This window comes from Chionomys nivalis, chromosome 2 (genome assembly GCF_950005125.1).
Source record: "Chionomys nivalis chromosome 2, mChiNiv1.1, whole genome shotgun sequence".
Lineage (NCBI taxonomy): Eukaryota > Metazoa > Chordata > Mammalia > Rodentia > Cricetidae > Chionomys > Chionomys nivalis.
Window position 1 is genome coordinate 49,890,808 of NC_080087.1, and position 23,872 is coordinate 49,914,679.

Below are 23,872 nucleotides of genomic sequence, written 5' to 3' on the forward strand. Positions count from 1 at the left end.
TGGCCCCTATATAAAAAATAAAAATTTATTTTACAAAGAAACACTTCAGTTACAAAAACGTACTCTACCCCAATTGTTTGCTGTCTTCTTTCTAACTTGACGAGCTGGACAACCTTGAATAACTTGATTGGTTGCATCCTCTATACCCTAATTTCCTGTATGTTTAGAATTAAGATCACCTTTTCCATCTGGAATTAGAGAAAAATCTTTCTAACTTCCTGCTGTTTGTTTCTTCATATTTTATAGAGTAATAATAAATATGTAGTAACATAAGATTCTTTTAAATTTAAATAATATAGCATATGTAAGTGCTTATTATAGTAAATATTAATAAGTGAGGGACATTTCAATGGTGCTTGGCACATGTAGACCACTCAAAAGCATTACTCACTATTGGAAAATAGTATGATAGTGAAGAAAATTTTGTAATTTTTCCTTCTAGGTAAATCACTATGGACAAACAAGATGAATATTTACTTAACTTCAGAGGCTATAACTTTGAAAGAACTTTAGTTAAAATGAACATAGTGGAAAACATGGATAATCAGGAAATTAGAGATGATGATGTCTTCATAGTCACATATCCAAAATCTGGTGAGTGGCATAAATAGGTCATATGGCATTTGTCTTTGTTTTTTGTTTGTTTGTTTTATTTTGAGTTGCAGGGATCTGCTTGTTTGTCCCAGCTGCCCAGAACCAAAATAATCACATAGAAACTGTATTAATTAAATCACTGCTTGGCTCATTAGCTCTAGCTTCTTATTGGCTAACTCTTACATCTTAATTAAATCCACTTCTATTAATCTGTATATCACCACAAGGTCATGGCCTACCAGCAAAGTTTCGGAACTTCTATCTCCTACAGAGGAGCTATGGCATGTCCTGGGCACCACCATTCTTTCTCACAGCATTCAGTTCTGTCTTCACTACCTACCTAAGTTTTGCCCTATAAACAAAACAAGGCAGTTTCTTTATTCATTAATGTTAATCATAGCACACACAGGGGACTCTCACACAAATTGGGTTTTGTTTTTTCAAGATAGGGTTTCTCTGTCACTTTGGAACCTGTCCTACACCTAGCTCTTGTAGACCAGACTGGCCTCGAACTCACAGAGATCCATCTAACTCTGGCTTGTGACTACAGGGATTAAAGGTGTGTGCCACCACTGCCCGGTATTTTGGTTTGATAATAAGTGCATAAATATTCTCCTTTCCACACACTGTCATTTCAACAATACTACAACAATTATCTGGATTCTCATTACCAATAACGACATCTTTGTAAGTGAAAAGGGAACAAAGAGTTGCACAGTTCATCATTACTGACTTGAGTGTTCATTACAGACAAAGGGGAATGAAATAGGGGCATGACTAAGGTGCTAAAGGAAAAGAGAGCTCCAAATTATTTTTAAAATGGATGACATTTGGTATTCATTATTAAAACCTACTTTAGGATCTAAAATGAGATTGTTATTTGTTTTTACAGGTACTGTCTGGACACAGCAGATCCTCAGCCTGATTTATTTTGAGGGCCACCGGAACAACACTGAAAACATCCAAACAATAGACAGAGCACCATTCTTTGAGTGCAACAATCATAATGTGGACTTTGCCAAAATGCCATCACCTCGTATCTTTTCTTCCCACCTCCCGTATTATTTGGTGCCAAAAGTTTTCAAGAACAAAAAAGTCAAAGTATGCCATAGAGATTATTGATTTACTGTACCCGAGAAATACCTTCTCTAAGTACTGAATAATTAGGCTATTCCAATGTGTTATCACTGTGATGCAGCTGATATGAACGTTCTTGAGTGTGTCTCCTGGTACCCTCCCAGCAGCTTCACTAGAACCCACACCCATGAATAGAGCTGCAGAGCCACAGTGACCAGAGTACTCCACTTACAAAGGTGGTGCAGTAATTCTGAAGAAAGTGTATTTGTCATTTCTTGCAGAAATGCTCAATAGATGACTTCTTAGCGTTTCCCTAGTAACGTGACATATCAGACTTTTAGATGTTTATCAATATGGCATCTAGGAAGAGGTGTCTCAAATGTATTTTAAGTTGATCCTCATCCTAATAATGGAAGCAACCATGTTGGATGTTTATTGGCCATCATTACTTTTGTTTGTGTGGAAAGTGTCTATAATTAGCCCGATATTTTACTACATTCTTCTGGTCAGTTTGCTTTCTATCACTTCTAGATATGAATCTATTTTGCCTTATCCCCATTGTTTGTGTTTTCATCAACAACATTCTCAATTTTAGTTTTATATAACTGATTTTTCTTTTCATTGTTATTTTTCATATTTTTTGTTAAAAATTAATTTTCATTCCATATACCAACACTGCTTTTCTCTCTAATCTTTTCTTCCATTCCCTACCTCCCCTCTTCCCATTTCCCATCCGTTTCTCAGAGGGAGAAAGGCCTTCCTTCAGAAAATAACAAGGTCTGGAATACTAATTTGAGGCAGGAGCAAGCCCCTACCCCTAATATCAAGCCTGAGTAAGGTATCCCAATATAGGGAACTGACTCTGAAAAGCAGATTCATGCACCTGGGATAGGTCCTGGTGTGACTGCCAGGCCCCCTCCAAAAGATCAAACCACATATTTGTCACCCACATTTAGAGGGTCTAGTTCAGTCCCATGCAGGTTCCTCACCTGTCAGTCTATAGTCTCAGAGTACCCACTTGTTCAGGTGAGGTGTCAATTTGGGATTTTCCATCACGGTCTTGACATCCTTTGTTATTTTGATCTGTCCTCCCTCTCTTCAAATGAACTCCAGGAACTCAGCTCAGTGCTTGACTGTGGGTCACTGCATCAGCTTCCATCAGTTAATGGATGTAGAATCTATGATGACAATTAGGGTAGTCATTAATCTGAATAAACAAAAAGGCCCTTTCAGATACCCTCTCCACTATTACTAGGAGTCTGGGATGGAGTCGTCCTCATGGATTCCTGAGAATTTCTCTAGTACCAGGTTTATTCTCCCTAACTTCCTCTATAAAGATATCTTCCTCATTGTTCATCCCTAACTCGGTCTTGTTGATTCATCATGTTTTTATTTTCCAACTCCTCCCTTATACCCTCCTCCCAGTTTACCAAGGAGATCTTAATATTTTCTTTCCTTTATTCTGTATGTTTAGTGTTTTGATTACTATATGGCGAGAGGACTTTTTTTTGGGGGGGGGTCTAATGTAATGGGTGTTCTGCATGTTTCTTGTACCTTCATAGGCATTTCCTTCTTTAGGGTGGGAAAGGTTTCTATGATTTTGATGAATATTTTCTATGCCTTTGAGCTGGTATTCTCCTTCTTCAATCCCTATTATTTTTAGGTTTGGTCGTTTCATGGCGTCATTGATTTCCTGGATGTTTTGTGCTAAGAATTTATTGGATTAATTTTTTTCTTTGACTGATGAAACTTTTTTCTCTATTTTATAGTCAGTGCCCAAGACTCTCTTCCAACTCTTTCATTCTGTTGGTTATGCTTGCATTTGTAGTTCCTGCTCATTTACACTGATTTTCCACATTTAGAATTTCCTCAGTTTTTGTTTTCTTTATGGCGTCTATTTGAATTTTCAAGTCTTGAACCATTTCTTTCACTTGTTTGATTGGTTTTTTTTTTTCATGGTATTCTTGACTTTAAGGGGTTTATTGAGATATGTTCTTTGGGTTTTGGCTTTTCTTTCTTATTCTTTTCCTCCATCCCTTACATTATTTCCTTTTCTTAAGAGAGTATTTCATGTAGCCAGAGCTGGCATGAGCTCCTCCTCCTGCAGTAGATACCCAGGTTTTAATGTTGTGGACAGATGCCCACATATTATTATTTCTATGTGAGTTTTTATACTACTTAAGCTCTCATCTCATGTTTAAATTAATTTTCTGAAAGATATGAAGGAAAAACTCATTTTTAAAGATTATAAGTTGATAACTAGTTACACCAATATGATTATTAGTTTTTGTTTTCAGATTTATCTCCAATCCCTCCCCTCCTCCCATTCACTCAATTTACCACTGTTCACTCCCTATCCACTTCTCAGAAAGAACAAGGTACATTGCTTTGGGCAAAGTCCAAGGCCCTCTCAACTCTCCCTAGATTGAGCAAGGTATCCATCCAAAGAGAGAAGTTTCCCAAAAAGCCAGTACAAGCAGTAGGAATAAATCCTGGTGCCACTGCCACTGGCCCCTCAGACTGCCCCAGCCATACAACTGTCAGCCCCACTCAATGGGACTAGTTTGGACATATGCTTATTCCTTCCATGTTGGGTTGGAGTTGGTGAGTTACCATTAGCTCAGGTAGACTGTTTTAGTCGGTGTACCCACATGATCTTAACCTCCTTTTGAGCTACATTCGTAAACATGAAATGCCATAGAGAAAGGTTGTTTATTACAGTACTCTGTGGAACACCAAAATATAAATAATAAGCACTTGACTTTGTATAGCTCAAAGACTAGAATAAAAAATTGCACTTATTGTCACAATCAAATATTATAAAATTGTATTTAAAAACTTATAAGCATAACCAAGATTTGCTTAAAGAAATAATTCCACAATTCTATCTACAGATTCTTTATATCTACAGAAATCCTAAAGATGTTTTGACTTCCTACTTTCATTATTCAAATTTGATGGTTATACTTGAAGCCTCAAATACTATAGAAACATTTATGCAAACATTTCTAGATGGAAGAGGTAAGTATTAATTAATCAACCCAGACTCAAATGAATCACACAAAAGGTAACAGTAAGTCAAATTCTCAGACTTACAGAACATAACTTAAAGAAATGGAGCAGGGCAATTCTTTTTTAAAGGAACAACAAAAAATACTAGACAAGAAAAACAATATCAGAAAAACAAAAAACAAAAACAAAGAACGTATCTCTACTGACAAGGGTATGTCAACTCTATGCTATCAAATGGCTTTTCTATCTTTATGCACCATTTGAGGATTGCCAGGATTACAAAGGCATGTCATGTAAAAACTATTTTGGTTTACAGATATTCTATCAATTACTTCCAACTAGTGCAAAAGTAGAATAATCCATTATGTAAGAGCAAATGCTGAGGGTGGTTGAATGTTTTGCATGAGCCTGTGTATGACTTTATGCTGCTGCAGTGGAATTGTTCATTCCTCTACATAGGTGGATTAATTAAGGCAAGAGGCTCAACACTGTAGACAGAAGTTACTGTTCTACATGGGCCCATAGTCATTCAGTCCCCCAAAAACCACAGAGGTTTATATTAATTACATATTAATTTATTTTGGCCTATTAGATCAGGCTTATTATTAACTAACTCTTACAACTTAAATTAACCCATAATTCTTCTATCTATTCAAATACTTGACTTGGTATCTTTTCTCAGTGCAGCATTTTCATCTTGCTTCCTCTGTATGATGACTATCTCTGCCTTTTCTTTTCTCAGAATTTTTCTGGTGTGCGCACTCCACCTATACTTCCTGCCTGGATACTGGCCAATCAGCATTTTATTAAACCAATACAAGTGACAAATCTTTACAGGGTACAAGAGCATTATCCCACATCACATCACAAGTGGAATCAGAATTTCACTTGCTTGTAAGATGATAGATTCTGACCACTACTGAGAGTAAACAAGAGGAGAAACAGAGACTTGTGCCCTCTGTGGAGAAGAAGGAAAAAGACCTGTGTGCCTTAAAGCCACCTGCAGCCTCATGCCCTTTATTTATCTATTATTTCTTTCATACTCCTTTAGTAACATTATATAGACAGGTTTCTATAAATGTCGGGTAATTGTCTCTCATAAACTATTAAACATTTTAAAAATAGAGATATAGATGTCCATTTGAGGCCCCCCATTTTATTTCTAAAAATTCCAAACCAGAAAAAAAGGCTCAGCTGGGCGGTGGTGGCACACGCCTTTAATCCCAGCACTCGGGAGGCAGAGGCAGGCAGAACTCTGGGAGTTTGAGGCCAGCCTGGTTTAAAAGAGCTAGTTCCGGGACGGGCACCAAAGCTACAGAGAAACCTGTCTCGAAAACCAAAAAAAAAAAAAAAAAAAAAAACAAGGCTCGGAGTTTATTGGTCACTGCATGGACACACAGCTTGGCATTCTCACTTGTTTCTTTTCTTCCCAGTGGTAGGAAGCAATTGGTTTGACCACATAAGAGGCTGGTATGAACACAGACATGACTTTAATATTATGTTCCTGAACTATGAAGATATGAAGAAGGTAAGTTGTATTTTAAAATGATTTCTTTTACACAGTTCTTCTCTAGATTGAAAGCATATTCTCCAAGATATCTTCATACTTTAATTTTGTTTTGGGCTTTTTGTTGGAGATGATTCCTAATGTCCAGCCTCTACCTCATTCACTGGACTTCTTCTGTACTCTCTTCTCCCTGTGAAGTCATCGTTTGTGATCCTTTTTTATGTATCAAAGGGAACCCCAAACTTCACAGCACCAATGGCTTCCAAAATTAAAAACTTTATTATCACATGTTAATTACATTCATTAGTAGAATTTGATGTTATATTCTTGCCCGTGAATAGAATATACATTATTCTTATTTTGTCATGTTTTTGGCATTCATTTCTTCCCCCTGAGACCTTCCTCAATTACCGCTAAACACAAAAACAATTAAAAGTAGTTTAAGGTTGACTTTTAAGTTTCAACATATAAGAAAACACAAGAAATTTGTCTCATTGTCTGGCTTATGAACTTAACCTGATGTCCTTAATTTCATACATTTTACTGCAGATGACAGAATTTTATGTCATTTTTATATCTGAATAATAATATATTTTATTTTATTATTGTATATGATATATATTATAAATTCTTTACTCTTTCATCTGTTGGTGGACATTAGGCCAAGTCCATGTCTTGTAGCTGAAGATGTATAGCAATAACCTAGATAACAGTAAGGTTTTAAATGGTGACTTCATTTCCTTTGGCTATTTTCTCAGGGAGGCTAGAGCTGACATGATAACCCATTTTACTATAGTTTCCCAAGCTCACTACTAAAGGCCAGCAAATAGCAGCAAGGCATGTATCTACCTTAAAATGTGAACATTTAGAGCCATAGACAATAATTTGACTGATGGGAAAAGTTCTGTTTTGTTAAAAAAAAAATAATCTTGGAGCAACTCTCAGATGAATATAGAGAATATTTTTTGATTGTTCACAATTAAACGGTTACTTTAAATCAAAGAAAAAGAGTTAAAGTTTACCAAACTCTGGTACTTATTGACATATTGATTAATGAAAAATAAGTGAAGGTCTTCTCTGTGACAGTTTTAGGACTTACCTTTTTGAAGACTCCATGAGTTAACAAGGAAGGCAAACAGTCAAAAAGCAAATACCAAAGTAAAAATCCATAAGTGTATCTTGCCTGGTGACAGGGCAAAGTGGGTAAAGGGGCTTCCAATGTGTGCCTGACAAACCAAATTCAATCCTCACAGCTTCCATAAAGATGGAAAACCAGAAATAACTCCTTAAATTTGTCTTCTGAGCTTCACCCATGCACCATGGCACAAGATCCCATCATGTAGCAAGCACGTTGCATGCTCACATGCATACATACACATACACACTAAAATTTTTAAATGTTTAGAGATTTTAGACTAGTAAGGGTAGTTATTAAAGATATGTCAAATATGATGTCAGCATTCATATAAAGTTTTCTGGTATAACTGAAGATAATGGCTTTTCTGGGCAGTAAATGTAACATGAGATTTACAACTTAATATATATAAACTAACTAAAAGAAAATGGGTAAAAACAAAACACAAGAATAATTTTATTTGAAGCAATTCAGTACAATACAAGTAAGGAAAGGACATCAAAGGTGTGGGGTGAGGAACAAGAAACTAGTATGTGAGACCGGAGTCAGGACTGCGCATGTTCTGTGGGTCATGCTAATGATTATTTCTGTAATCCCGAAGTGATGAAGAGACATTAAGAGTTATAAAAAAATTCATAGCAATGGAGCAAAATTAGTCTCTTTGAAATATCATTCCCTACCATGAGTTTAAGAGTGAAAATGGTAAATGTGAGTAGACAAAATATAGGTGAAGATTTACCTACTGGCTATACTCACACATCATGCCCATAATTATAACTGAAATCAATATTTTTTAAAGAGAGAGAAAACTCCCGATATTCTCTAGCAATTATATTTCCAGCAAAGTTAAGATAGTTTTGGTGTCTTCCTTGCCCATTGCTGCGAAACATTGTATTTTTGTCTAAACCTTCATGCTTGCTTCTCCAATGATTATTACCCCAGTGAATGAAATGAAACTAGTGAGAAGGGCCATCCCTAGGAATTTCATGACTATACAGGAACATTTCTGTTTTCCTTTTTCAAGAACAACATCTTGGATAGAATGCAGTATTAAAAAATTCCTATTTATGGGAATATAAAAATATAGCAAAAATTTATCCTCATTGATAAGAACAGTCATTGTTTAGAGAAAAGATGAGGCTTACTATTAGGGAGAGATACATTTTGTGGGGTTCTAAAATAACCTATATATTCAATTCTCTAAATACATGGTAGAATTATGATTCATGTCCTAATAACTCCTTGAACTGAATGCTTGTCTTTTCCACAGGTATTTTCCTTTAAAATGAACAAACAAAAGAATCTAGATATTTTAATTTACCTGAATAGACATCAGAATCCACTTAATGACAAATCCTTCTGGGATATGAGGAACTTAATTTTTCCTACCCATGTGTTTTTTTCATTTGTACATTCCAACTGGTTGAAGTCTGCAATAAAAAAATTGCATCTGTACTATGTGCCTTAGGTTAGTAGTCACTGAAGATTGAATATGGGGAAAATCAGAGAGGTGTTCCTAGATTTATATGAAAAATAGTTTGCTCTTTCAAAAAAATGTGTCTCAGAATTATGAACAGAGAAAAGGAGGATTGAGGAAATGTCTCTTTTGTTGAAAACCTATCCTACACAAAGAACATGAAAGTCACACGAGTCTAATGAACTGTTTCACATACAAAACACTGTATTTTTGTTAATTTATTCCTTTTATGGAGATAGCATCTCAGTATGTAGTCCTAGCTTGTCTAGAATGCTTTATTTAGACCAGTCTAGCCTTGAACTTAGAGAGATCCAACTGCTTCTGCCTCCTGAATCTTGGAATTAAAGGTGTGTGTCACCTCACCTAAGAGAGGCAGAGTTCTCCATACAGGGGCCAACATCTTTGACTTTACATCCTGTATTATTCTGAGAGTTTGCTCCTACTCCTTGCTCCATGTTTGATTTTGCTGAGTTCATCTGAGTTGAAGCTTGTACTAAAATTATTCACTGAGATTTACTTTTTATTAATTAAACACAGTTTGTTTTTAATTCATTCTCATTTATAGGATTGGGTTGAGGCATTTTATATTTTTATCTTTTACCTCCGTGAATATAATATTATGTTAAAATATTGCCAATAACTCCATTATTGGCAGCATCCAGAACTTTATCATCATTTTTCTCATTCTTTCAGCTGCATTGTTCTGTTTTCATGTTCTTTCTGTTCCTGGTTTTGTGGTCAGTCATTGTTCATCAAAGCCATTTCTGTAAATCACTTAGCATTAGGATCCTATTATTTTTCAAAACTACACTCTAAGTTTTCTCCTCAAATGAACACACACAAAGATGGAGACTAATGTACTCAAGTCATCTTAGCAGAGCCCTAAACCATCTGGTCCCCAGATGTAAATTCATCTCTGTTTTCTGTATTAAATGTATAGACTTCTCAGAAGCTCAACTTTCATTCTTATTATTTTTGTTCGTGAATTGGGGGTAGTGCTTCTTCATCATGAAGAATGCCACAACTTCTCTGGGTAAAACTAATCTGTCATAAACAACTACTATACTCCCACTCAAGATATTAACCCCAAATGCACTCTTCATTATGATTTCAAAATCCATAATGTGAAATGCACCATTTCACAATCATGACTTGTTATGTAACCATTTGTCATGTCCACTATCCAAATTCTTTTTGGCAAGATGAACCCTAGGATGGTTAAAGCATAACTTCTATTTTTCTCCTCTCAGCCCTAAATATAACCTCGCTATGTTCTTCCTTCATTAATTTCTTTAAGCTTAGTACTTGGCATGAGTAGAGACATGCAGCTGTATTTTTATTGACTTACTTTATTTACTGTGATGTCCTCAATGTCATCAAGGCTTATTGCATCCTATATCAGAATTCCTTCTCTCTGTCTGCACATCCCACTGTATTTATGTTCTATAATCTATATAAGTTTGGCTTGTTTCCACATTTTACCTGTTGTGCATACTGACGCTGTGAATACGGATGCACAAATGTTTCAGAAATTTTGGGTTCAGTTGTTTGGAATCAGAAGTGAAAGTTGCTGAATCATACAGTGATTGGGCTTTTGTTTCGTGAAGCCAGCATCATAAGTTTCCCTTTGCAAATGAACCAATTTATATTTCTACCAGCAGCACAAGCACTTATGATTTTGTCATTTGATAAGGAATATCTGTCATTTGATAAGGAATAGTCATCATAATAGTACACAAGTGGTGAGCTCCCCTTGTTGGCTATGATATAAATCACTCCTCTATGCCTCTGTACTTGGGGAGGGATATTGAGAACACCACTGTGAAATCCTGTGCAGTAAGCCATTCCTTTTAAGTATCTCTACGAGCATGATAGCTTAGGCCCTTGCTTTTATGTTTGGCCAATTTTCATTTGATTGAAATACATTGTAAGGTGAGAATTCAGCTTAGGGACATCTGTTTTACCCAAGAACATTTGTAGAAATGAATGACCTTTCCTATTTAATATTCTTGGTAGCCCATATCAAAAATCACTTATCCATTATAAGTGAGAAATTATTTACTGAAAAGTCTAGTCTGTTCTGTTGGTGTATTTCTGTATTCAAGTCATAACCATATTGTTAGAATTACCTTGACATTTAAATACTTCTTGTGGGTTGCAAAGTTTCAGTAGGTAAAGGGTTCCCTGCCAGTCCTGATGAGCTAACTGCAATCCTTGAGGCACACATGTTAAAAGAAAGAACTAGCTCCTATGAGGTGTCAAAATTTTATATGAATTTTGCACAGATTTCTCTTCTTCCTTTTCTTTGCAAAAATGAAAAGACAAAACAATTTTGTTACAGACTACATAAAAATTGTGGTTTAGTTTGTATAGCATCTTTAAATAACTGTCCTGCTGGGCAGTGGTGGCACACGCTTTAATTCCAGCACTCAAGAGGCAGAGGTGAGGTATCTCTGTGAGTTCAAGGTCAGCATGGTCTACAGAATGAGATCAAGAACAGGCTCCAAAAGTCAGAGAAATTCTAGTGCAAAAAATAAATAAATAAATAAATAAATAAATAAATAAATAAATAAATAATAACTGTCCTACAGTTCATGAGTGTAGGATGCTGTTCTGTTCCTTTATGTTTCTTTTTCTTTCATTGCTGTTTTTTTTCTTTTTTAATTAAAATTTCCAACTGCTCCCCGTTTCCCATTTCCCTCCCCCTCCTCCCACATATTGCCCCCTCCCCCCGCTCCCCTCACCCTATCCCCACTCCTTTTCTCCTCCCCCTAGTCCACTCCCCCTCCCTCTCGATACTGAAGAGCAGTCCAAATTCCCTGCTCTACAGGAAGACCAAGGTCCTCCCACTTCTATCTAGGTCCAGGAAGGTGAGCATCCAAACAGGCTACGCTCCCACAAAGCCAGTTCATGTATTAGGATCAAAACCTAGTGCCATTGTCCTTGGCTTCTCATCAGCCTTCATTGTCCGCCTTGTTCAGAGAGTCCAGTTTCAACCCATGCTTATTCAGTCCCAGTCCAGCTGGCCTTGGAGAGCTCCCAATAGATCAGTTCCACTGTCACTGTGGGTGGGTGCACGCCTCGTGGTCCTGATTTCCTTGCTCATGTTCTCCCTCCTTCTGCTCCTCATTTGGACCTTAAGAGCTCAGACGGTTGATCCAAATTGGGTCTCTGTCTCTCTCTCGATCCATCGCCAGATGAAAGTTCCTGTGCCATTCTCCTTGACCTCTCGTCAGCTCTCATTGTCCACCACATTCAGAGAGTCCGGTTTTGTGCCATGTTTTTTTCAGTAGCAGTCCAGCTGGCCTTGGTGAGCTCCCAATAGATCGGCCCCCCTGTCTCAGTGGTTGGGTGCACCCCTCATGGTCCTGACTTCCTTGTTCATGTTCTCTCTCCTTCTGCTCCTCATTATAACCTTGGGAGCTCAGTCCGGTGCTCCAGTGTGGGTCTCTGTCTCTATCTCCATCCATCGCTAGATGAAGGTTCTATGGCGATATGCAAGATATTCATCAGTATGATTATAGGATAGGTTCATTTCAGGTTCCCTATCCTCAGGTGCCCCAATGAACTAACTGGGGACATTGCCCTGGGCATCTGGTAGCCATTCCAGGTTCAAGTCTCTTGCCAACCCTTAGGTGGCTCCCTTAACTAAGGTATGAGTTTCCCTGCTCCCCAATCCAACCTTCCTTTAACCCCAATCACCCCGATTCCCCCAGTTCCCCTCATCCTCTCCTTCTCACTTTTCTCTCCCCATCACCCCTCATCCCCATCCCACCCCACCCACCAAATTCCAATTTTTTGCCCATCAATCTTGTCTATTTCCCATAGCTGGGAGGATATCTATATGTTTTTCCTTGGGGTTACCCTCTTGTTTAGCTTCTTTAGGATCACAAAATATAGACTCAGTGGCCCCTATCCATGGCTAGAAACCAATTATGAGTGAGTACATCCCATGATCTTCTTTTTGGGTCTGGGTTACCTCACTCAGGATCGTATTTTCTATTTCTATCCATTTGCATGCAAAATTCGAGAAGTCATTGTTTTTTACCGCAGAGTAGTACTCTAATGTATATATATTCCACACTTTCTTCATCCATTCTTCTATTGAAGGGCATCTAGGTTGCTTCCAGGTTCTGGCTATTACAAATAATGCTGCTATGAACATAGTTGGACAAATGCTTTTGTCATATGATAGGGCATCTCTTGGGTATATGCCCAAGAGTGCTATTGCTGGGTCCAGGGGTAGGTTGATCCCAATTTTTCTAAGAAACCGCCACACTGATTTCCAAAGTGGTTGCACAAGTTTGCAGTCCCACCAGCAATGGATGAGGGTACCCCTTTCTCCACAACCTCTCCAGCAAAGGCTATCCTTGGTGTTTTTGATTTTAGCCATTCTGACAGGTGTAAGATGATATCTCAAAGTTGTTTTGATTTGCATTTCTCTGGTCGCTAAGGAGGTTGAGCATGACCTTAAGTATCTTTTGGCCATTTTAACTTCTTCTGGTGAGAATTCTCTGTTCAGTTCAGTGCCCCATTTTTTAATTGGGTTAATTATCCTTTTAAAGTCTAGTTTCTTGAGTTCTTTATAAATTTTGGAGATCAGACCTTTGTCTGTAGCGGGGTTGGTGAAGATCTTCTCCCAGTCAGTAGGCTGCCTTTTTGTCTTAATGACAGTGTCCTTTGCTTTACAGAAGCTTCTCAGTTTCAGGAGGTCCCATTTATTCAATGTTGCCCTTAATGTCTGTGCTGCTGGGGTTATACATAGGAAGCGATCTCCTGTGCCCATATCTTGTAGGGTACTTCCCATTTTCTCTTCTATCAGGTTCAGTGTGTTCAGATTGATATTGAGGTCTTTGATCCATTTGGACTTGAGTTTTGTGCATGGTGATAGATATGGATCTATTTTCATTCTTCTACAGGTTGACATCCAATTTTGCCAGCACCATTTGTTGAAGATGCTTTCTTTCTTCCATTGTATACTTTTAGCTCCTTTATCAAAAATTAGTTGTTTATAGGTTTGTGGGTTAAAATCCGGGTCTTCCATACGATTCCATTGGTCGACTGCTCTGTTTTTATGCCAGTACCACGCTGTTTTCATTACTGTAGCTCAGTAATAGAGTTTGAAGTCAGGGATGGTAATGCCTCCAGACGACCCTTTATTGTATAAGATTGTTTTGGCTATCCTGGGTTTTTTGTTTCTCCATAAAAAGTTGATTATTGTCCTTTCAAGATCTGTGAAAAATTTTGATGGGATTTTAATGGGGATTGCATTGAATCTATATATTGCCCTTGGTAGAATTGCCATTTTTACTATGTTAATCCTCCCAATCCAGGAGCAAGGGAGATCCTTCCATTTTCTGGTATCCTCTTCAATTTCTTTCTTCAATGCCTTAAAGTTCTTGTCAAATAGATCTTTCACTTCCTTGGTTAGCGTTACCCCAAGATATTTTATGCTTTTTGTGGCTATCGTGAAAGGTGATGATTCTCTTATTTCCCCCTCTGCTTCCATATCCTTTGTGTATAAGAGGGCGACTGATTTTTTGGAGTTGATCTTGTATCCTGCCACATTACTAAAGGCGTTTATCAGCTGTAGGAGTTCTTTGGTGGAGTTTTTGGGGTCGCTCATGTACACTATCATATCATCTGCAAATAATGCAAGTTTAACTTCTTCCTTTCCAATTTGAATCCCCTTTATCCCTTTATGTTGTCTTATTGCTATTGCTAAAACTTCGAGAACTATATTGAAGAGGTATGGAGAGAGTGGACAGCCTTGGCGTGTTCCTGATTTTAGTGGGATGGCTTTAAGTTTCTCTCCATTTAATTTGATATTAGCTGTCGGCTTGCTGTATATAGCTTTAATTAAATTTAGGTATGACCCTTGTATCCCTAATCTCTCCAAGACTTTTATCATAAAGGGATGTTGAATTTTGTCAAATGCTTTTTCAGCGTCTAATGAAACGATCATATGGTTTTTTTATTTCAGTTTATTTATATGATGGATTACATTGATTGATTTGCGTATGTTAAACCAGCCCTGCATCTCTGGTATGAAGCCTACTTGATCATAATGGATAATTTTTCTAATGTGTTCTTGGATTCGGTTTGCCAGAATTTGGTTGAGGATTTTTGCGTCGATGTTCATGAGTGAGATTGGCCTGTAATTTTCTTTCTTGGTTGGGTCTTTGTGTGGTTTTGGTATCAGGGTTACTGCAGCTTCATAAAAGGAATTTGGCAATGACTCTTCTGTTTCTATATTGTGAAATACCTTAAGGAGTATAGGTATTAGGTCTTCTTGGAAGTTCTGGTAGAATTCCGCATTGAAACCATCTGGTCCTGGACTTTTTTTGGAAGGGAGGTTTTTGATAACCGCTTCTAATTCTTCATGACTAACGGGTCTATTTAAGTTGTTCACCTGGTCCTGGTTTAACTTTGGTATATGGTACTTATCTAAAAAAGTGTCCATTTCTTTTACATTTTCCAGTTTTGTGGCATACAGGCTATTATAGTAAGATCTAATGATTCTCTGAATTTCCTCTGTGTCTGTGGTTATGTCTCCCTTTTCATTTCTGATCTTATTAATTTGCAGATTCTCTCTCTGCCGTTTGATTAGTTTGGATAGGGGTTTATCAATATTGTTGATTTTCTCCAGGAACCAGCTTTTTGATTTATTGATTCTTTCAATTGTTTTCTGTGTTTCTATTTTGTTGATTTCAGCCCTCAGTTTGATTATTTCCAGTCTTCTACCCCTTCTAGGTGAGTCTGCTTCTTTTTTTTCTAGAGCTTTCAGGTGGGCTGTTAAGTCTCCAATGTTTGCTTTCTCTGTTTTCTTTAAGTGGGCAGTTAGTGCTATGATCTTTCCTCTCAGGACTGCTTTCATAGTGTCCCATAGGTTTGAGTATGTTGTTTCTTTATTTTCATTGTCTTCAAGGAAGACTTTAATTTCTTTCTTTATTTCTTCCTTGATCCAGGTATGGTTCAGTAGTTGACTATTCAGTTTCCATGAGTTTGTAGGCTTTCTGGGGGTAGCATTGTTGCTGAATTCTAGCTTTAATCCATGGTGATCTGATAAGATACAGGTGGTTATTAATATTTTTTTGTAACTGTGAATGTTTGCTTTGTTACCGAGTATGTGGTCGATTTTTGAGAAGGTTCCATGAGCTGCAGAGAAGAAGGTATATTCTTTCCTATTTGGGTGGAATATTCTATAGATGTCTGTTAAGTCCATTTGATTCATTACCTCCATTAATTCTCTTATTTCTCTGTTAGGTTTCTGTCTAATTGAACTGTCCATTGGTGAGAGAGGAGTATTAAAGTCTCCTACTATTAATGTGTGCAGTTTGATGGCTGCCTTGAGTTTTAACAATGTTTCTTTTACGTACGTGGGTGCTTTTATATTAGGGGCATAGATATTCAGGATTGAGATTTCATCCTGATGAATTGTTCCTGTTATGAGTAGAAAATGTCCCTCTCCATCTCTTCTGATTGATTTAAGTTTGAAGTCAACTTTGTTAGAAATTAGTATGGCCACACCTGCTTGTTTCCTAGGTCCATTTCCTTGATAAGCCTTATCCCAGCCCTTGACTCTGAGTAGGTGCCTGTCTTTGTGGTTGAGGTGTGTTTCTTGTAAACAGCAGAATGTTGGATCCTGTTTTCGTATCCAATCTCTTAGTCTGTGCCTTTTTATAGGTGAATTGAGTCCATTGACATTAAGTGATACTAATGACCAGTGGTTGTTAACTCCGGTCATTTTTTTTAGTATTTTGTGTGTTTCCCTTCTTTGAGATGTGCTGGTATAGGGTCTCTAGATGTCTGAGTTACTGTGGTCATTGTTGGACTCCTTGATTAATGATTTTCCTTCTATTACTTTCTGTAAGGCTGGATTTGTGGCTACGTATTGTTTAAATTTGTTTTTATCCTGGAAAATTTTGTTTTCTCCATTTATAGTGAACGAGAGCTTGGCTGGGTATAGTAGTCTGGGCTTGCATCCATGGTCTCGTAGTTTCTGCAGTACATCTATCCAGGACCTTCTGGCTTTCATGGTTTCCATAGAGAAGTCAGGTGTAAGTCTGATAGGTTTACCTTTATAAGTAACTTGGCCTTTTTCCTTTGCTGCTCTTAGTATTCTTTCTTTATTCTGTATGCTTTGTGTTTTGATTATTATATGGTGAGAGGATGTTTTTTTTTTGATCCAGCCTATTCGGTGTTCTGTATGCTTCTTGAACCTTCATAGGTATATCTTTCTTTAGGTTGGGAAAGTTTTCTTCTATAATTTTATTAAATATATTTTCTGGACCGTTGAGCTGCGCTTCTTCTCCTTCTTCTATTCCTATTATTCTTAGGTTTGGTCTTTTTATTGTGTCCCATATTTCCTGAATGTTTTGTGATGAGAATTTGTTGGTCTTGCTGTTTTCTTTGATCAGCGTGTTTATTTTCTCTATGGTATCTTCAGAATCTGAGATTCTTTCTTCTATCTCTTGTATTCTGTTGGTTATGCTTGCTTCTGTAGTCTCTATTCGTTTACCTAGATTTTCCCTGTCTAGCTGGCCTTCTGTTTGTGTTTTCTTCTTTGCCTCCATTTCAGTTTTTAAGTCTTGAACTGTTTCCATTATCTGTTTGATTGTTTTTCCTTGGTTTCCTAGGGTATCATTCACTGATTTACTCAGTTCTTCAAACTTTCTGTTATACTTCTCATCCATTTCTATAAGGGCATTTTTTACATGCTGTTTAAGGGCGTCAATCACTTTCATAAAGTCAATTTTATCTACTTCTTCATGATTAAGGTGTTCATGTCCTCCTGTTGTGAGGTCGGTGGGTTCTGTTGGTTTCATATAGTTTTTCAGATTGTTGGGTGAATTCTTGCATTGGAGCCTGCCCATCTCTTTCTCCGAATGCTCCCCTATGGATCTTCTTTTACCGGATCAGGTCTCCTTGCCTACTGATGTACCTTCCCAGTGATGGCACTCTGCAGTGATAGCTCTCCTGGTGCTCCAGTGATGTCTCTCCTGGTACCAATATCAGATCTCCTTGCCCAAAGACGGCTCTCCTGGTACCCAGATTAGCTCTTCCACTGATGGCTCTCCTGGTGCCAAGATCAGATCTCTGTGCAGGTTGGGTAGTTCATAAACAAAGCTCCTACCTTGCTTGGTGCAGGCAGGCCAGTGAACCAAAGGAAGTCTCGCCTGCCTACTTGCCCTGAGGATTTGCCCCCAGCGCCAGACAGACTGAGCTGGATGGTGTTATGTGCCCAAAGAGGAAAGGGGGCAGAAGGAAGAAGGGTTCTGGATGCAAGCTGGGTGGGACAAGAAGAGAGAGGCAGTATGCAGGGTGTAGAGCCCCTGCAGGGAGCCCAGGGAGTATAGGGTGGGGGATGAGGAACTTCAGAGTTCCCTGTCCAGGGCTGCTTCCGCCGCCGCTGGTCACAAACTCACCCGGCTGCTGTCTCTCCTGGTGCCTAGATCAGAACTCCGTGCAGGTTGGGTAGTTTGTAAACAAAGCCCTTACCTTGCTTGTTGCAGGCAGGCCAGTGAGACAAAGGAAGTCTCGCCTGCCTACTTGCCCTGAGGATTTGCCCCCAGCGCCAGACAGACTGAGCTGGATGGTATTATGTGCCCAAAGAGGAAAGGGGGCAGAAGGAAGAAGGGTTCTGGATGCAAGCTGGGTGGGACAAGAAGAGAGAGGCAGTATGCAGGGTGTAGGGCCCCTGCAGGGAGCCCAGGGAGTATCTCATTGCTGTTTTGTTGGTTTCAATGGACCTGTCTCTAACCTTTTCTCCATTTATTCTTAAGTTTTTTTAATCCCACCATTTCAAAGTTCATGTATTTTTATCTTATTTTAGCATTAGTCATCATTATTATTTATAATTTCAAGAAATATTTGTGTGGCCGGGCGGTGGTGGCGCACGCCTTTAATCCCAGCACTTGGGAGGCAGAGGCAGGTGGATCTCTGTGAGTTCGAGACCAGCCTGGTCTACAAGAGCTAGTTCCAGGACAGGCTCCAAAACCACAGAGAAACCCTGTCTCGAAAAAAAACAAAAACAAAACCAAAAAAAAAAAAAGAAATATTTGTGTGTTGATTAGATTTATATCTCACAGTTTTGTAAAATCTCACTGTTCTAGCAGATTCTTTGCTTTCCCTTGTTTTTGTATTACATATGAAAAAATACTGCTGTCCATTTTACAGAGAAAGTTTTACTTCTTTGCCCATAATTTAGATGCTATGTTTCTGTTTCTTGACTAAATTATCTGCATATTATTTCCCAGTAGTATGTTAAATGAAAATAGTAGCATCTGACTGATTGCAGACATCAGGTGAAAATTATCATATTCTTCTCAGGCAAACATATTTCTAGCCAAAAACATTGAATGCACAGTGTATTTGAATGGAGGTACCTGAGTTCTTCTGCTCATTTGCTGATGCTTTTATTTTACAATGATATTGAGACAGATGTAGTAGCTGCTACCTCTAATCTTAGCCCATGGGACACTACAAAAGGAAGACCATGCCTAACTTTGAGAGTAGCATAGACTACATACTGAATTCCAGGCCAGCATAGGCTATAGAGTCTCAAAAGAGCTGTGTTTTATTAACGGGTTATTCTGTATCAATGACAATAAATAATAATTTCAGTTTTACTTCACCCTGTTTCTATGATGTTTTCATGTGTTGAACAATCTTTGCATTTCAAAAGTAAATCCTACCTGCTCATGTTACACATTGAGCTGTAACTCACACCTCCATTATAAGGTCAGTAACTTCTTAACCAATGACATTTTCAGGACCTCAGGGGCTCAGTGCTTAAAATCTGCAGTTTTCTGGAGAAAGAACTGAGTGAAGAAGATGTGGATACTGTTGTGAGACAAGCTACATTTCAGAACATGAAATCTGACCCACGAGCAAATTATGACGATATTATAAAAAAGGAAATTGGGACAAGAAACGATCAGGGAACATTCCTCCGCAAAGGTGAAATGGACTAGTCTGTAGAGGCCAAAACAAAAAAACGTTGAGATTTTCTGAAGTACTTTGGAGAAATAATATGTGTTTCTAAAGTATTTCTCCAGGTGATAATAACATTTGGAAGCATCAAGCATTTTAGAAAACACAGAACCTGAAGGGTCTGTAGTAGTTTTAGTTAAAAATCTGACAATTTCACTTACTAAATTAATATGAGTTTCCTACATTTTAGGCAGCACAACTCAATTTTTAAAAGATGTCAGCAGTTTGTCCTAGGCAACAGATGTGTTAGAAGTTAAGACTCTAATGATATTATGCTATTGTTTTCTTGATGTTGTTTTTGTTTGTTTGTTTGTCTTTGCTTTATTTTGGTTTTATGTTTTGTGTGCCCCTTACTCCACAACCTCTCCAGCAAAGGCAGGTGTAAGATGGTATCTCAAAGTTGTTTTAATTTGCATTTCCCTTATCGCTAAGGAGGTTGAGCATGACCTTAAGTGTCTTTTGGACATTTGAATTTCTTCTGTTGAGAATTCTCTGTTCAGTTCAGTGCCCCATTTTTTAATTGGGTTAATTAGCATTTTAAGGTCTAGTTTCTTGAGTTTTTTTTATATATTTTGGAGATCAGACCTTTGTCTGTTGCAGGGTTGGTGAAGATCTTCTCCCAATCAGTGGGTTGCCTTTTTGTCTTAGTGACAGTGTCCTTTGCTTTACAGAAGCTTCTCAGTCTCAGGAGGTCCCATTTATTCAATGTTGTCCTTAATGTCTGTGCTGCTGGGGGTATACGTAGGAAGTGATCTCCTGTGCCCATATGTTGTAGAGTACTTCCCACTTTTTCTTCTATCAGGTTCAGTGTGTTCAGACTGATATTGAGGTCTTTAATCCATTTGGACTTGAGTTTTGTGCATGGTGATAGATATGGATCTATTTTCATTCTTCTACAAGTTGACAACCAGTTCTGCCAGCACCATTTGTTGAAGATGCTCTCTTTCTTCCATTGAATACTTTTAGCTCCTTTATCAAAAATCAGGTGTTCATATGTTTGTGGGCTAAAATCAGGGTCTTCTACTCAGTTCCATTGATCGACTTCTCTGTTTTTATGCCAATACCAAGCTGTTTTCAATACTGAAGCTCTGTAATAGAGTTTGAAGTCAGGGATGGTAATGCCTCCAGACGATCCTTTATTATATAAGATTGTTTTGGCTATCCTGGGTTTTTTTTTTTATATATAAAGTTGATTAATGTCCTCTCAAATCTGTGAAGAATTTTGATGGGATTTTAATGGGGATTGCATTGAATCTATAAATTGCCCTTGGTAGAATTGCCATTTTTACTATGTGGATCCTCCCAATCCAAGAGTAAGGGAGATCCTTCCATTTTCTGGTTTCCTCCTCAATTTCTTTCTTCAAAAACTTAAAGTTCTTGTCAAATAGATCCTTCACTTCCTTGGTTAGAGTTACCCCAAGATATTTTATGCTATTTGTGGCTATCGTGAAGGGTGATGCTTCTCTGATTTCCCTCTCTGCTTCCTTATCCTTTGTGTATAGGAGGGCAACTGATTTTTTGGAATTGATCTTGTATCCTACCACACTACTAAAGGTGTTTATCGCTATAGGAGTTCTTTGCTGGAGTTTTTGGGGTCGCTTATGTATACTATCATATCATCTTCAAATAATGAAAGTTTAACTTCTTCCTATCCAATTTGAATCCCTTTGATCCCCTTATGTTGTCTTATTGCTATCGCTAGAATTTCAAGCACTATATTAAAGAGGTATGGAGAGAGTGGACAGCCTTGTTGTGTTCAAAACTCAGATCTTTTGGTAGAGCAGCAAGCTCTCTTATGTCCAGTTTCTGTACTTCCTTATTTGTGAGTATTCCTTAAACATAAACAGTTATAAGACATTGCCACAATATCCTTGGTGACATGCTTTACACATATCTGGCCTTCACTGTACTTTTTGTTTGTTTATTGTGACAGGGTTTCTCTGTGTAGTTCTGACTGTCCTGAAACTCACTCTGTAGACCAGGCTGGCTGTGAACTTAGAGATCCATTTGCCTCTACCTCCTGATTCCTGGGATTACAGGTGTATACCTCCATCACCTGGCCATAGTACTTTTTAGTAATTATTTTTATTAGCATAATTGTAACTTGTGAGTAACTTAACAAAAGAATGTTTCTTTGTGATGTTTACATACATTTATATGATGTACTTTTATATTCGCCCTCATTAACTTTTCTTGTGTACCAATGCTAATTATTATTAAAAATAAAATTTCAAGTGTGATAAGACTGAGGTCCTAATTACTAAGGCAATAGTCCTTATCTAGAGTCCTCAGAAGAAACTATTGTCTGTATGGAAGTGAAGACTTTCTACACATGATGGAAGAGTGCAACAGGTGTTTCACAGGACGGGCTCCTTTGTCTCACACCTCACTCTATAATGAATCAGCTGAGGTTGCTTTACCATCTCTCCCACCCTGTCTGCCTTAATGCCTTATTGTACAAAAGTATCCTGTATCCTTTCATGGGGCTGTGGTGATGATCAAATCCTATGTTCCCGTCACAGAGCCCACATATAACCACTGTTCAAAACTGGTTTTCATGTCTGTAGTAATCATTTAGAGTTTTTGACATAAAAGCTTCATGCAGAATAAGACAACTGTTGACAAAATAAATGTACATTTATACTTAAAATATAACAGATCATTTCAGTACACATGTCAATCTAAATCTACGTACTACCCAAAGACTCCTACCTGAGAAAGAATGTACTGCACATGATGAACCCAACTGAATAGAGATTCTACCAGGTCAGTCACTTGAATTCCTTCATGTAACATGGAGGGTCTGCTTGTCGGGGTTTCTGTTCTACCCGATACCCCATAGCCGGCAAGCCCTGAAGAAAATCACACAGAGATCTCCATAAGTTATAAAACTGATTGTCCCATTACCTCAGGCTTCTTGTTAACTCTTGTAGATTATATTAACCCATTGTTCTCATCTACATTAGCCACATGGGTCAGTACTTTTTTCAGCTGAGTAGACTACATCTTACTTCTTCTGAGGCCTGGGCAGGACTGCGGAGGGAGCTTCTTGTTTCCCAGAATACTCCTGTTCTCATTGCCCCTGCCTCTACTTCCTGTCTTGTTGACCCCCATATACTTCCTTTTCTGATCAGTCAGCATTTGTTAAAACATGATTGACAGAATACAGACAATTCTTTCACACCACCCTCAAATTCAGGGTTTTCCTCATAGCTGTCTCAACCACCTTCCTTCTTCTTCTTCTTCTTCTTCTTCTTCTTCTTCTTCTTCTTCTTCTTCTTCTTCTTCTTCTTCTTCTTCTTCTTCTTCTCCTCGTCGTCGTCCTCCTCCTCCTCCTCAATCCCCTTCACCAAACTGATAGAATCCTAGAGGGCTGACATGGGTCCCTGCTGAAATGTGGGTAATTTGTGCTCTTAACTAATTGCTTCCATTTCATAGGATGGACAGGTAGCAAATGATGGCCGCATCTAGGCGCCCAGTGAAAAATTTTTTGATTTTTCTTGTGGTAACAATTTGTGTAGTGATAACTGCTGGTAACTTCACCCACAGCCTTACAGGCTCATTGCAAACACAATAGATGTACTTATTAGTGCCTGTTCTGGTTTCTTCCTTAGGTATTGCCTGTGGGGTCTTATACACAGACTTGGTAATTGATCCTTCTAGCCTTCATTGGTTTCACTTTCTCCATGGTCTCTCTCTTCAGCTACCCCTTCCTATTCCACCTTCTCTTCATTTTCTCCCTCACAAAATTCAACTTCAACATCAATATAATTCATTTCCAGACCCATGATCTTGCCCCAGAAGCAGCTTCTTTGGATTGGGTGTGTTTCAGTAAGTTGCTTGAAGACAAGAAACACACAATAAATCTCATCTATCCCCAAACCAACACCAGCTTTGTTCAAAAGAGTAAGCTGACTCCATCACATTATACAGAGCTTTCTGCCTAGGAAAATACATATCCATGGTTAAAATTTTACTCATAAGAGGAATGTTTGCCTCTTTTCTATGCCTTGACACTATCTCTACTTTTTTCACCTCTCTTTCTTTGATTATACGAATAAAAATGTGTGAGTCC

The 23,872-nt window shown here is 38.1% G+C and overlaps 1 protein-coding gene across 1 annotated transcript; it reads left to right on the forward strand.

Moving 5' to 3' along the window:
• Window positions 1-452: 452 nt before the first annotated feature.
• On the forward strand, window positions 453-19,778 carry LOC130867648 (amine sulfotransferase-like). The gene is made up of 5 exons (XM_057759746.1): window positions 453-594; window positions 1,487-1,695; window positions 4,566-4,692; window positions 6,117-6,211; window positions 19,578-19,778. The coding sequence occupies exons 1-5, from the start codon at window positions 453-455 to the stop codon at window positions 19,776-19,778; spliced, it is 774 nt and encodes a 257-aa protein (XP_057615729.1).
• Window positions 19,779-23,872: the final 4,094 nt, after the last annotated feature.

Bases quoted from the DNA above. Each gene is read 5' to 3' on its own strand.
- LOC130867648 (XM_057759746.1), top strand. From the start codon at position 453: ATGGACAAACAAGATGAATATTTACTTAACTTCAGAGGCTATAACTTT. The intron at 1,696-4,565 runs GTATGCCATAGA...TTCTATCTACAG, and splicing joins TCAAGAACAAAAAAGTCAAA to ATTCTTTATATCTACAGAAA. The intron at 6,212-19,577 runs GTAAGTTGTATT...TGACATTTTCAG, and splicing joins ACTATGAAGATATGAAGAAG to GACCTCAGGGGCTCAGTGCT.